Source organism: Macaca fascicularis, chromosome 10 (assembly GCF_037993035.2).
Source record: "Macaca fascicularis isolate 582-1 chromosome 10, T2T-MFA8v1.1".
In the NCBI taxonomy this organism is placed as follows: domain Eukaryota; kingdom Metazoa; phylum Chordata; class Mammalia; order Primates; family Cercopithecidae; genus Macaca; species Macaca fascicularis.
The window spans coordinates 101,057,715-101,072,643 of NC_088384.1; the positions used below are offsets into that span (position 1 = coordinate 101,057,715).

The window sequence follows — 14,929 nt, forward strand, 5'->3', positions numbered from 1 at the left end:
TGTTACATATTGCTCTTCAAGGAAGTTTACTGGCACTAGTAAAGTGGGGGTTTATCAGCTTCTTGGGGGCTGGCAAGCTTTGATTGGTAAGTGATAGCAGTGGATAAAACTCAGAATTGTAGCAGGCTGTTTCAGTAGCTATTAGGTAAAACTGGTTTTAGGTTACAGCAGGCAGTTTTAGCAGCCAGGCTTGCAAAAAATTACTTTTTTGGAGCAATGTTATATGCCCTGAGTATTTGTTCCCCTGGCTTTTCAATTCTGTCTTAGTTGGATATGACAAGAATGACCCAATTCGTATGATCAACTTTCAGAGTGGATGAAGATCTTTCACGGACGGTGATTTCAATTTATCTCCAGCCTCATCTGAGGTCTCTATGTCCCCTGCATTGCTATCTACACATACTAAGTTCTTGCTTCCTAGCCTTTGCTTGTTATCTCCTTCTCCTGGATTTTTTTTCCTAAATACTTTTTCTCCTGCCTAATCCTGAATTAACTTATAACATTCCATTCAAACATCATCTTGTCTGAAAGCCTTTCCTGATTCCAGCCTCCTCCCCACCCCTACTATGCTCCCTTTGCTCCCTGTTGGTCTCTAGCTTTATTCCTAACTTTGCATTTGTCACCCTTCGATTGCCAGTTTGTAGTTTTCCTTAAACACTGTGAAGTCTTTAATGGTAGGAATTGGGTCCGCTTTATTTTTGTTTATCCAAGACCCTGATAGGGTCTGGCATTCAATAAAAGTCACTGATAAAGATCCAGTCTCTACCTTCAGGAATTCAGTTATAATGATCTGCATACACTTAACTCCATCAGACTATAAGCTTTCTGAGGGCTGGGTGGATGTTCCATCTGAAATGCTTCCCCTTGCCCCTTGCCCCCACCAAGGATGAACACTGACTGTGGTGGGAAAACCAGATGAGGCCCATGCTGCTGGCTGGCTACTCAATGACTTCCATCTTTGCTTCCAGGAGTCTGAATTTTGCCTGAGACTCTCCCAGGCTGGGGAAGTGAATCGGGATTGCTCTAAGCCAATCAGAAAAATGTCATTTTCTCTTGCCAGTGATTCATCAAGGGATGCACATGTGACGCTGATCTGGGCAATGAGATAAAAGGGAGTCTGAGGCCGGGCGCGGTGGCTCACATCTGTAGTCCCAGCACTTTGGGAGGCCGAGGCGGGTGGATCATGAGGTCAGGAGATAGAGACCATCCTGGCTAACACAGTGAAACCCTGTCTCTACTAAAAATAGAAAAAATTAGCTGGGCATGGTGGCACGCACCTGTAGTCGCAGCTACTCAGGAGGCTTAGGCAGTAGAATGGCTTGAATCCGGGAGGCAGAGGTTGCAGTGAGCACCACTGCACTCCAGCCTGGGCGACAGAGCAACACTCCGTCTCAAAAAAAAAAAAAAAAAAAAAAAAGAGTCTGTTGGATGTTTATTGGAAAGCTTTCCCTCCCTATAAGAGAGAGGTACTGGGTCAAGTAGCTGTTCTTGCTGTCTTTTGGCTTTGGTAGTGCTGGGTTAAGGATATGATACGTGGAGGTATGGCAGCCATTTTGCAACTATGAGGCAATAAACACAAGTATGAAAAAGCCAACATGCTGAGTAGGATGGGAGGGGAAAAATGAAATAGTTGTTGCTGAGTCACTGAATCAACTGCTGACTTACTGACTTATTAATAAACAATAAAGGCAAGGTGTGGTGGCTCACACCTGTAATCCCAGCTCTTTGGGAGGCCGAGGCAGGTGCATCACTTGAAGTCAGGAGTTTGAGACCAGCCTGGCCAACATGGTGAAACTTTGTCTCTACTAAAAATACAAACATTAGCTGGGCATGGTGGCACGCACCTGTAATCCCAGCTACTCAGGAGGCTGAGGCAGGAGAATTGCTTGAATCTAGGAGGTGAAGTTGCAGTGAGCCCAGATCATGCTGCTGCACTCCATCCTGGGCAACATGGCAAGACTCTGTCCCAAAACAAACAGTAAATGCCATGGTGCTTTAAGCCAACATTTAGATGTTTTAACTTGCTTGCAGCTGAATATTTCCTGAGTGGTTTATCGGATAAGTGTAGCTGTGGCAAATTTTATTTTCCAAAAATGGCTCCAATAATATTTCTGGTTCCCCAAGCTCTTCCAGACCCTTGCCACTGCCCTATGAGGAGATGGAGTCTACGTCTCTTCTCCTTGAAACTGGGTGGACCTTTGTGGCTCCCCTCCACTGTGGTAATGACATTAAGTATCTTCCACTAAAAGGCACTACAGCATCCACTTGGCTCTCCCTTGGGAACATGCTTTAGAACTCAGGCTTTATTTTGTGAGGAAGTTCAAGAAAAGTGGAGATGCCCCCAGCCTTCAGACCCAAGTGAGCTTCCAGCCAACAGCTAGCACCAACCTGTCAGCTGTGTGAGATGCCTTTTGGACATGGCTGATCCTGATTGACACCATAAGCAGAGATGAGCCTTCCTGCTGAGCCATGCTCAAATTGTAGATTTCTGAGAAGAAAAAAAGACTGTTGGCCGGGCACGGTGGCTCAAGCCTGTAATCCCAGCACTTTGGGAGGCCGAGACGGGCGGATCACTAGGTCAGGAGATCGAGACCATCCTGGCTAACACGGTGAAACCCCGTCTCTACTAAAAAATACAAAAAACTAGCCGGGCGAGGTGGCGGGCGCCTGTAGTCCCAGCTACTCAGGAGGCTGAGACAGGAGAATGGCCCGAACCCGGGAGGCGGAGCTTGCAGTGAGCTGAGATCCGGCCACTGCACTCCAGCCTGGGCGACAGAGCGAGACTCCGTCTCAAAAAAAAAAAAAAAAAAAAAAAAAGAAAAAAAGACTGTTGTTCTATGTCTATAAACTTTGGGGTGGTTTCTTATACAGCAGTCAATACCTGGAAATCCCTTCCTGCAATGCTTCCTATAAATGCCAGGACTGATAAAAACAGTACTGAAATAATTTGAAGGAGGGACAGATGAGAGGGTCAGGGGAGGGACAAGGGAACAGAGAAGTCTTCTGGGAAGAGGTGTCTTTTTTTTGTAAAATAGCTTTATTGAGATATAACTCACATATGTTCACCCATTGAAAGTGTACAATTCAATGCCTTTTAGTATATTCAGAGTTGTATAACCATTACCACAACCAATTTTAGAACATTTTCATCACCCCAAAATGAAATCTCACACCTTTTAATCGTCCCCTCCAATTCACCTATGCTCCTTTCCCCCAGGGCCTTAGACAACCACGAATCCACCACAGGCTCTATAGATTTGCCTATTCTGAATATCTCCAAACCTGCCAAACCTATGCCATTAAAAGGCACTACAGCAAAGAGCATCATGCAACTTGTATCACACTGGGGGCCTGGCAGAGAAGTGGTGGTGGTGGCATCAGGCAGGGCCTGATCCATGGGGTCCAGGGTGACCATGTGGGTCATGCAAATGGCATTACACAATATGCCATGCCTGGCTAAGGTTTTTGTAGGAAAGGGGTTTTACCATGTTGCCCAGGCTGGTCTTGAACTCCTGGGTTCAAGCAATCCTTCTGCCTTGGCCTCCAAAAGTGCTGGGATTACAGGTGCAAGCCATCACGCCTAGTCCCTTGAATACTGTTCTGCAATCATCCCCCAGTTTCCACCAGGTATTGGTTCCAGGATCTATTAGGATACTAAAATCTGAGTATATTCATGTACTGTAGTTGACCCTGCAGAACCCCTGGAAATGAAAAGTCAGCCCACCCTATACACAAGTTTCACATCCTATACTGTATTTTCCAACCATGTTTCACTGTGGATGTGGAACCTTCTGATAGAGAGGGCTGACTGTATTTATTGAAAAAATAAAAAACAACAAACAAGGGTTGTGTTAGTGGACCCATGCAGTTCAACCCTTGTTTTTTCATAGGTCAACTGTATATCCAGAGCTTATAGGAAAATACCTCTCCCAGTAACCCTGCTCACCATTTCTCTCTTAAGCTATTATTATGATTGGCCACAGTTTGCTATTTAAATTTAAATTTAAACTTAAATAAAAATTTGGCCTTTCAGTTATGCTAGCCACATTTAAAGTGCTCAGTAGCCATATGTGGCTAATGGTTACTATTTCGTACAGCACATATTTAGAACATTCCCATCATTTCAGTAATTTTCACTGGGAACATTCTGTGGAAAAACGGGGTCATCAGGCCGGGCGCGGTGGCTCAAGCCTGTAATCCCAGCACTTTGGGAGGCTGAGGTGGGAGGACTGCTAGAGCCCAGGAGTTTGAGACCAGCCTGGGTAATAATAGGGAGATCCTATTTCTACAAAACACCAAAAACAAAACAACAATTTTGCTGTTGTGGAGTCAAGACAGTCCTGGGTTAAAACCTTTGCTCTCCTTAGCTGTGGAAACCGTGGGTCTCAGCTTTCTTATCTATTAACAGTAGCTACTTCTTCATAGGGCTGTTTTGAGGATTAAGTGAAAGTCCAAGATTGTGTCTGGCACACAGTAGCTTCTCAGTAAATGTTTTCCTTCTATGTCAGGGAATGGCTCCTTTATCCCGTTTTGGGTGCATGGGATGCCATACCTGGGTGGCCCTGAAAGGTAGGTGCTCAGGTGTTATGTTCTGTAGATGGCATATCCTTGGGAAAAGCAAGGCAATTAAAAACAGCGAGAGATTGCTCTGGTTAAGTTTTCTCCTATAACTTTCCCCCATGGGTCAGCTGGGTAGAATCTGCCATTTTCCTAATACTCACTGATGGTAGAGGCATTTGGAAGTACAATAGCTGAAGCAGGAGCTGAGTGGAGAGAAAGGTCTGTCTCTCAGGCCCAACAAGAGGTTACACATCCATGGCTGTCCAGTTCGGTGGTGCAGGCCCTGAGATCAGACCAACCTGGATTTAAATCCCCAAACCTATACTCTAAGCTATGTGACCTTGGGCTAGATACTTCACCTCTCTGGCCTTATGAAATAGGAATAATAATACCGTCTAGGTTGTTAGGAGTATTAAATGAGGTAAAGCACTGAAAACGTGTAGGCACTGTGTTAAATCATTAAATAAAAATGGGAATGAATTTATAGGCTTGACATGGGGGATTAAATAATCTATGAAGACAAGTACATGGCAAACGCTTAATTAATGTTGCTTATTTTTATGTCTGCAAACTGACATAAAGGAGAGGCCTTTAAGAAAGACAGTGGGGCAATTTGCGCGTTGATGCTTTGTAACATCCTAGGAGAAACTGTGCAGCGTACCCGCTGGGACCAGAATTCAACCAGGTAAAGGGCAGAAAACCACAAATACCTCCAGGCGTTCCTGGGGCAGCGCAGCCTCACCAAAATCATGCAAAACTTCGTTTGCTAAGAATCGTCAGTTCTTCTAAAGGAGGCGCTTTACGCATCTCAGTTTGTGAAATGGGGCCCAGGACCCAGCTAGAGGTGCGTTCTCGGCCTGAGGACCGAGTATTTTGTGAGCTCCAGTATCGCAGGAGGACAGCCCCGCCGACACCCTAGAGACTAGCGGGCACTGCCTTGACGCGCCTTCACCACTTGGCGGTTCCGGGTTCGCGCTTCACCGCGCCACACGACTCACGCCCGAACCACGTGATCAGGGCCGTGGCTCCGCCCCGCTCCCGCGCCGCGCTCCGTTTCCGGTAGGGGCGGAAAGCGGAAGTGTGGGAGGGTCTGCGGGGCGGGCTCAGGGAGGTCCGCGGGGAGGATGGAGCAGTGAGCGGGTCTGGGCGGCTGCCGGCAGCGCCATGGAGACGGTACAGCTGAGGAACCCGCCGCGCCGGTGAGGGGCCACTGGCTAAGAGGACGGGCATGGGGGCAGGGCAAGAAAAGGCGGGAACTGACTAAGGGGAGACACCTGTGTGGGAGTCCCCGGAGCGAAGCAACCCAGCTGATGGGGCACCTGCTGAGTGAGGGGGTTGGGGGGACGTCTGGTGGGTGAGGGTCCGGCTGAGGGGAGCATCTGCTAAGGGAGTTAGACTTGGGACCGGTTACAGGGAGCATTCGCCGTGGGGAGACTCTGCTGAGGAACGTGGGGACAAGTTAGGGAGAGTACCTGCTGAGGCTGGGCCACTCGGGGGAACGCTCTCCAAGCAGAAACTCACGGAGGTAGGGGCGAATGCTGAAGCAGGGTGAGAATCTGTGAGGGATCTCTTTAAGTGGGTGGATCGAGACCTGGCCAAGAGGAAGGCCGGGTGGACTTTCAAGGGTCCCAAGTCCCACTTGAGGGGTGCGGTGGTGGGGATCTGTGGAGCGGAAAAGCTTTGCGCCTAAGGCTGAAGGCATGCGAAGAAAGGTTGAGGGTCTAGCAAGGGAGGGGATGGTGGAGAGTAGCATTTCAGAGGATGCTGTTGGTGGTGTCCCCACTGTAGGATGGCGTCTTTTATTACTGATGTTCAGAGTGTCTTCCTAATGGTCTTCACATCCTCCTCAGCTCTTCAGAACCTGACATTGGGAGGTAGGTAAGGATATAAGAGGATATTTTCGAGATGGGGAGACCGAGGTCCAGAGCTGTTGGGAAACGTGTTTCCTTCTTTACTCCGAGTCACTGAACCCTGCCAGACTGTGCCCTTTTCAGGCCTCAGTTGTTTTGTGAATATCAGTACCAGATCCTAGTGGTACCTGGAATTGCTTTAGGTCAAGATCAGAATGGTGGCTGATCCTAGAAAATCTCATCTCCTGAATTTCCCTTGTGGACATCCCGGGTCTTTTGCCAATCTGCCACATCTGGAGAAAAGTAGGGACTAGAGACCGAAGAAGTCATGCTTCTCTGAGGTGCAGTGTGGTTACTTCTATTTTACAGAGACGTCTGACTTCCTGCAGCAGAATGAGCTCTAAAGAAGGAAGTGTTCAGGGTGTGGAAGTGCAGGGCAACCAAGAGGTGAATAGAAGGGATTGACTGCCTGGACAGCACTCTTAGGGATTGTTTGAGCTTGGGGGTGTTTGAGGTGCACAAACATTGCAGAAGGCAAATAGGTGGTTGGGATGGGCTTTGGATTCACCCTAGTGTAGTGTGCTGAGACTGTAATTGTAATGATTATTACACTCATATTGCACTTAGCGGGTGCCAGGCACTGTTCTAAGTGCTTTCCATGTCTCCTGCTGAAGCATATGAAATTGCTGATATTTGACCATCTTTGAACCATAGAAACGGTAACTTCATATCATATGGTTCAGTTTATTGACTCATTTGAACCTCACAACAATCCTGGGTGGTAGATATCCCTATATGTCTGTTTTACAGATGATAAAACTGAGATACAGACAGGGTAGTGATTTGCTGGGAGAAGTCATAGCAAGAGGCAGAGCCAGGATTTTAATATCCGTGGGGTCTGGTCCAAAGTCCATTTTTTTTTTTGAGACGGAATCTCACTCTGTCACCCAGTGTGGAGTGCAGTGGCGCAATCTCGGCTCACTGCTGTCTCCGCCTTCTGAGGTTCAAGCGATTTTCCTGCCTCAGCCTCCTGAGTAACTGGGACCACAGGTGCGTGCCACCACGCCTGGCTAGTTTTCTGTATTTTTAGTAGAGACAGGGTTTCACCGTGTTAGCCAGGATGGTCTTGATCTTCTGACCTTGTGATCCACCCACCTCAGCCTCCCAAAGTGCTGGGGTTACAGGCGTGAGCCACCGCACCTGGCCATGCTCTTAACTGCCTCACTCTGATGCCTCTCTGAAAGTACCCGTGTTTCACAGGTCTCTGTGTGTGTTAGCAGATATTTGCTATAGTACCACAGTGATCCAAATATAAATGCACACTAGTTATGTTTCTTTCTGAACTACGTTCGTTCGTTTTTCTTGGTTTCTTTCTCTGAGGCCTTGATTTAATTGAAAAGAGGATTAGGAATCTGAGTTTTGTTTCTCTCTTTGCCTTGTGTTACATAATCTTGGGCAGAGGATTAAAGTTTCTTGGCATGCTCATTCCTGTACCTTTTGGATTTTAAAAAATTTATATAAAGTACAAGAGAAGAGCATTGCAAGACGGAGTTCTTAAGTGGCTGGTGATTACCTGCTCATTGTAACTAGTAGACTGCCTAATTTGAAGCAGATCAATTTTATTATCATTTACATCAGTTTATTAGGACATGACAAAGTATATGGAGTGGGTGGTTTAGACAACATAAATTTGTTTTCTCACCGTTCTGAAGGCTAGATCTGAAATCAAGGCATTGTCAGAGTTGTTTCTTTTGAGGCCTTTGCTTGGCTCGTAGATAGCCATCTCCCTGTGTCTCCATGTTCTTCCCTCTATACCTGTCTGTGTCCTAATCTCCTCTTATGAGGACACCAGTCATATTGGATTAAGTCATGCCCATATGACCTCATTTTATCTTAATTACTTCTTTAAAAACCTTGTCTCCAAATACAGTCACATTCTGAGATGGTGGGTGTTAGGACTTCAACATATGAATTGGGGTAAGCTGGGGACACAGTTTTATTATTAAAAATTTTGTCCATTTATCATGTATATTTGTTGCAATCCTTATCAAACTCTGTGTGGAAAAAGAAATAGTTATACATAAAATGAACTTTATGGGAGTTCTGAAATGGGAGAAAGCTTTGAGAATTAGTCAAACCTGTAAGTGACTACTTCATAGACACCATTATTTGTGTTTGGAAAGATACAAGTGTCTTTTCAGAAATTCAGATGGCATGTGTTGCCAACAACCCCAGTGCAGGAAATGCCCTTTGTGTTCATGAGTTTGACATTTGTGTGTGTGTGATTAAGTGAGTGATGACAGATTGGTGTCTCATATAAGAGTTAATAATTTAAAAAAATGATATAGTGGAAGGTGTAGAGTGCATTCCTAGGATGCTGGCCATCCACATGGCCATCTGACTTAGGAGAGAAGCATCCACTAGTATTTGGTCCATGGATGCTCTGTTGACCAGGCTTGTTCATTTATGAGCAAGTGCTGAAACTGTCGGGAACCTGGGGAAGTCCCAGATAAGAGAACCGCATTATCAGAGTTAGGCTGTTTTGGTAATAGTGTTCTGTGAAGAATCATGGTATAAAATATTATTATGAATCACTTATCAAAATATTTTTTATAGAAATGTTGATAATTCAGTAATACTTTTTAGGTGAAATTCTGTTTTATTGTGATAATTCACAAAGATTGCTGATGAAATTCGTGATTCCCGTCATTACATTTGTGAATCTATTTTGCAAATATATTTTGACCACTTCTTGGTTAATAGTGCCTTAAGTTCAAGTTGTTTTTAATAGCCCCAGATCAAAAACAAACAAAAAACCACGTAGGTTGTTTCAAAGAAGTATCTGAGCAGTCCTATAAAGTTTGTCTGTCAAAGTATTATCAGAAGCTTGCAGCTGTCTCTCTCAAGGCAGTGTCAATTTCCTTTGTTATGCTGTGGTCCCTGAAGTAGTTGAAATAGTGACTTTTGCATTTTGTAAACCACAGAGAGTCAACACTTCAAAGAAACATATTTGATCTTCCTTTGTATAAGCTGTTTATACAACTTTGATTATATTTGAGAAATGAGGTATTGTCCAATGTTTATACAATCACAAGTCAGGACTTTACCAGAAAAACCCTGGCATATGAGATGTTCGTTCTGACTTGAGTTTATAGAAGTTTCAGTTCTGAAGTTTAAGAGGAGTTTCACTTCATCCCTTTTCATTTTGAAGGTAGGCGTTTTTATGATGTCATTGGTATCTGATTTTTAGGACCTTTTGGTTTTCAAAGGTCGCTGTGATCATTTTGTTTTGTTGATACTAAGTTAAGGCAGTTTTGACTTGGAGCAGTTCTCCATTTTTCTAGTACATAGTCCTTGATATTCATAAACTTCTGTAAGATTGTCCTTTTGAGATCAGTGTTTATTGGTAGATACACTTGATGTGGTCAGGGTTTTTGTTGGTTTGTTTTATTTTTTGTCTTCTGATTTTAATCTGTTTTATTTAGGAAGGTACACATGTGTGTGTGTGTGTGTGTATGTATGTGTATTTAAGTCTTTTCTTGTAATAACTGATATTATCCAGCTAGTCTAAACCTTGTTTTTTTCTACAAAGAAGTCTCCAGTGTGACTACTTCCATATTTCACCATTTCCTCAGCTCTCTATTCTTTGTTGTTCTTTGTAGTTTCAGGAAGCCATTGTGTAGACTACACGCACACACATACACACACACACATATACATATTCCTTGGCAAGTTCCTTCTTTAAGCTCATTAGTAATTTTTAGAGATCTCAGAGTTTTAAAGAAGTGTTAATTTACAACCTCACGTGTGTGTTATGATTGTCTAGCATAGTCAGAGGAATCTGAATTATCTGGAAATTGTGAGCAGCCAAGTACCTTTGAATTTTGGAACTGGTCAAAGGTATGTGTCTACTCATGGGAAGGTCTTTGTGAGTATATCTGAAACTCTCAGCTGCCTAGTGATTTTTCACTTTTGATCATGTCTAAACGTACACTTTGCACTTTCTGTTTCTGTGATACCTATAGAATTTATGTGTTTTGACAAACTTACAAAAAACTTGCTAATGGAAGAGCAAAGGTCTCCTATGTCTTCCTTAGTCTGTAGTCCAGTTCATAGTTATGTTTCAATTCATAATTACCTTACATTAAACACCTTTTCTGAAGAGATAATTATATAATTTTAATTCATGAAATCTCAAGATTTAAATAGATTTTGAAGGATACATCGAATGCTTGAATCTATAGCATTTCAGCCACATGACAATTTTTTTTTTTTTTTTTTTTTTTTGAGACCGTCTCTCTCTTTCACCCAGGCTGGAGTGTAGTGGCGCAATCTTGGCTCACTGCAACCTCTACCTCCCAGGTTCAAGCGATTCTTATGCCTCAGCGTTCTGAGTGGCTGGGATTATAGGCGTGTGTCACCATGCCCGGCTAATTTTTATATTTTTAGTAGAGACAGGGTTTCACCATATTGGCCAGGCTGGTCTTGAACTCCTGACCTCAAGTGGTCTGCCTTCCTTGGCCTCCCAAAGAGCTGGGATTACAAGAGTGAGCCACCATGCCTGGCCCACATGACAGTTTGTTTTCTATTTACATTTTCCAGCAAAGGGGACCTAGGGACCTCTTAAGGCAGTCCAAACCATTATGCAGGACAATTTTTATTATTATAAAATTCTTACACAACTTTTTTTTTTTTTTTTTTTTTGAGATGGAGTTTCACTCTTACTGCCCAGGCTGGAGTGCAATGATGCGATCTTGACTCACCGCAACCTCCATCTCCTGGGTTCAAGTGATTCTTCTGCCTCTGCCTCCCAACTAGCTGGGATTACAGGCATGAGCCACCACACCTGGCTAATTTTATATTTTTAATAGAGACAGGGTTTCTCCATGTTGGTCAGGCTGGTCTCGAACTCTTGACCTCAGGTGATCTACCCGCCTTGGCCTCCCAAAGTGCTGGGATTACAGGCGTGAGCCACTGCGCCTGGCAATTGTTAGAAAATTCTTATACAACTTGAACTGAAGATTGACTCTTGGCATCCCTCCATGTGCTTGCTTATCAGAGTGACCCAGAACAAGTGTCATCTTTCCATAGGCCAGATGGGATGGTTCATGCCTATAATCCTAGTGGTTTGGGAGGCTGAGGTGAGAAAATTGCTTGACTCCAGGAGTTTGAGACCAGTGTAGGCATAATAGTGAGACTCCATTTCTCCAAAAAAGAAAAAAAATTAGCCAGGCGTAGTGGCAGGAGCCTGTAGTCCCAGCTACTTGGGAGGCTGAGGCAGGAGGATTGCTTGAGCCCAGGAATTTGTGGTTACGGTGAGCTATGCACCACTGCACCCCAGGCTGGACAACAGTGATACCCTGTTTCTTAAAAAAATCTTAACTAGTAAATACTGTATAGAGAAGTTCCTGGGATGCTAATTATAAAATAAATGATGTATTTTATGTTCTAGTTGCTAGCAAATAAAATGTATTTTGTGTTTATATTTCTTCATTCACAGGCAGCTGAAAAAGTTGGATGAAGATAGTTTAACCAAACAACCAGAAGAAGTATTTGATGTCTTAGAGAAACTTGGAGAAGGGTGAGTGTAAATAAACTGTGGGTAGGCCATTGGGTCCCAGTCATTTTCCTGCTTCAGAAGAAGCAGAAGGATATGAACCTTTCAGCATTGCTCTAGGTGGGTTGGAAGGTAAATTTACAACTTGTGATGTTCTTCGGTTTACTCCAATCACTATTATAGACAGATTTAGTGATTCCTGGTCTTTTTAACACGAAGAATATCTATTGTTTTCTCTTTTGTAGAATCTGTGGTTTGTATGATTTTATCTACTGAACAGATAGCACTAATTAGATTATAATTCTATAAGAAATTTTAAAATTTGCTGTTCATAATTTCTGATTGGTTTGCAATAACTGTTTCAATGAAAATCAATGGAATTTAGTATTTTAATATTTGCACCTTTGTGAAATATAGTAAATCAAGCACTATCACCACCTTTGCAGCTACTTAGGAGATCCACAATCCTGGGTTGGGAGCCAGTGGATTTCTTGAAACACAGATTTGTTAATGCGTTTATAAAATGCTGATGAAACGGTATTAGTAATGTGCAGTGACCATCATTGACTTTCATGATACAATAAAGTTTACATAATTTTTATGCTTTCATATATCCTTTTAATTCAGTCCTGTGTATTTATTCCTTCCTCTGTAATGACCAGGAAATTAAAATGTTAAGGACATAATTTCTTAAGTTTTTCTTGTTGATTTTTGATTAGGTGATACAATCATATGATTCAAAATTTAAAAAAATATTAAAATGCATACAATTAAAAAAAAAACAAAACTGCCTCCTACCTCTCTCTGTCTCTCAGCCACCCAGAATCTCCGAGGGTAGCGGCTTCTTGTGTGTCTTTCAGAGACAGGTTATGCGTGTGCGTCTCTGTATTTTTAATCCCTTGGGAGTATTTCTGGTTCAAGGGAAGACCTGACATACTTGTAAAAACAACTACCGACTGAAGACTGTATGCTCTTTAAAATCATTTCCTTTATGTCATTAGATTATTTTTTGGGTTTAGTATTTTTTATGTTAGGAGACAGATTTACAACGTTAAACCCAATCCTGGATTACATGAAATGGTTTTTCATGATTTACCTCCTTGTAAAAAACATTAGTCATCGTCTTTTTGTAAGTTGGAAAAATACTCTTTGGAATCCAGCAAGAAATCAAGCAGAGAAGGGAAGTAAAAGATGACACACCAGCTGTGCTGTGAAAAGACAAGTCCAAGATGAATCTGAAGACTGCCAGTTGACTGGCATCATTAAAGGTATGGGGAAATGACAGTCCCTCTACATCTGTTGCCTGCCATTTTCAGCTTCAGCTTCCCATCCTTGCTGTTTTCCCTAAGGCAGCGAGGCCATGACTTTTAATCTAACAATGCTCATAAGTTATACTTAAAATAAGGTCAAAACTGATAGGCATAATTGACTCTGCAACTAACTTATTTCTCTCATTTCTAATGCAATTTGCTCTTATTACTAGAATGTGAGGCAGACCTGGGTTAAAATCCTTGCTCTACTGTTTATTGGTCATAATAGACAAGTGGGCTTGAGCAAATTGCTTACTATTTTGGAGGCTCACAATCCTCATCTGTAAAGTTGGGATAATAATATATCGATTCATAGAGTTATGTTATTACCTGAGGTAATTAGGGTAAAGTATAGTGCTTGTCACAATAATAAATGTTCAGTAAGTGGCAACTATTGCTATTCTATTTTAAATGTATCAACTGAAGCATTTTTGAGATCTCATCATGTCAAGTCTTAAAGTATTTTTAGGTGTTCTTACAGGTAGCTCTGTTTGAGCTGTTTGAGTTTGTGGAATGTCAAAGGAAGACTATAGACAGAGAATATATCAGGAATATAATGTAAACAAAAATAAGCTAATTATGATTTTTTAAATTGTATTTTATTTATTTGTTTATTTATTTATTTTTGTAGAGATGGGGTCTCAATATGTTGCCCAGGCTGGTCTCGAACTCTTGATCTTAAGTGATCCTCCTGCCTCAGCCTCCCAAAATGCTAGGATTACAGACGTGAGCCATTGCACCTGGACAAATTGCATTTTAGATCTGTGGATGTCTTCTGCAAGGAATGTGGAAATTTCCCTATGAAGATATCACCAGGGAGAAAACAAAGCTTCAGATCTTTCTTCCTATACTATCACCTTATTGTTCTTCTAAATAACAACAGATTTCTGGTATTTCTTGGATTTCTGTTATTCTGACTGAATGAACCTAAGAAAGCCTCATTTAACTAGGAATATTTTAAAGGAAGACCTTCACTGTACTTTTTTTCCAAACATGTGATGCAATGCTTTTTGTTGTTGTTGTTGTTGTTGTTGTTTTTTGAGATGAAGTCTTGCTCTGTCACCAGGCTGGAGTGCAATGTCACAATCTTGGCTCACTGCAACCTCTGCCTCCCAGATTCAAGCAATTTCCCTGCCTCAGCCTCCTGAGTAGCTGGGACTACAGGCACACGCCACCACACCCGGCTAATTTTTTGTATTTTAGTAGAGACGGGGTTTCACCATGTTGGCCAGGATGGTCTTGATTTCCTGATCTCGTGATCTGCCCGCCTCAGCCTCCCAAAGTGCTGGAATTACAGATGTGATTGGCACCTGGCCAATGCTATTCTTAAATTGTTCTGGAGAATGAATGGTTTGTGAATCCTCACTGACTTGTATCTTGTGAAGTGAGCTCTGGCTAAAAAATCTGTTGGATTCTGGAAGCTGCAGTCATTCTGTGTTATGAGGGTCATATGGATCTGCGGCAGAGTAGAGCCAAAGCTCCAGACCAGGATGAGTGGAGAGCACTTGGGAAGTGTTTTCAAGTGGAGCCTAGCACCTTTTTTCTTCTGATTAAAGTTGTAGACATTGACTCATTTAAGTTTTTATCCTAGAATGATAACAAAAGCATCTTGCCCATGGTTTCATAAAAAATGAGTGCTATTGTTAAGACTT

The 14,929-nt window shown here is 42.7% G+C and overlaps 1 protein-coding gene across 9 annotated transcripts in view; it reads left to right on the plus strand.

The window, feature by feature from the left end:
• STK4 (serine/threonine kinase 4) overlaps positions 1–14,929 on the plus strand; it is a 114,970-nt gene that overhangs the window by 1,823 nt on the left and 98,218 nt on the right. The window contains exons 1-3 of one of the 9 annotated variants that reach the window (XM_065523201.1): positions 5,655–5,759; positions 11,911–11,991; positions 13,084–13,235. Coding sequence is in view for 2 of the 9 variants with exons in the window: in XM_005569114.4 (XP_005569171.2) it covers positions 5,725–5,759; positions 11,911–11,991 (116 nt within the window). In the remaining 7 variants the exon portion in view is untranslated. Of the gene's footprint in view, positions 1–5,654; positions 6,086–6,183; positions 6,435–11,910; positions 11,992–13,083; positions 13,236–14,929 lie in introns of those variants that run through there. The other 8 variants (XM_065523200.1, XM_065523204.1, XM_065523202.1 and 5 more) reach the window with 8 other exon arrangements.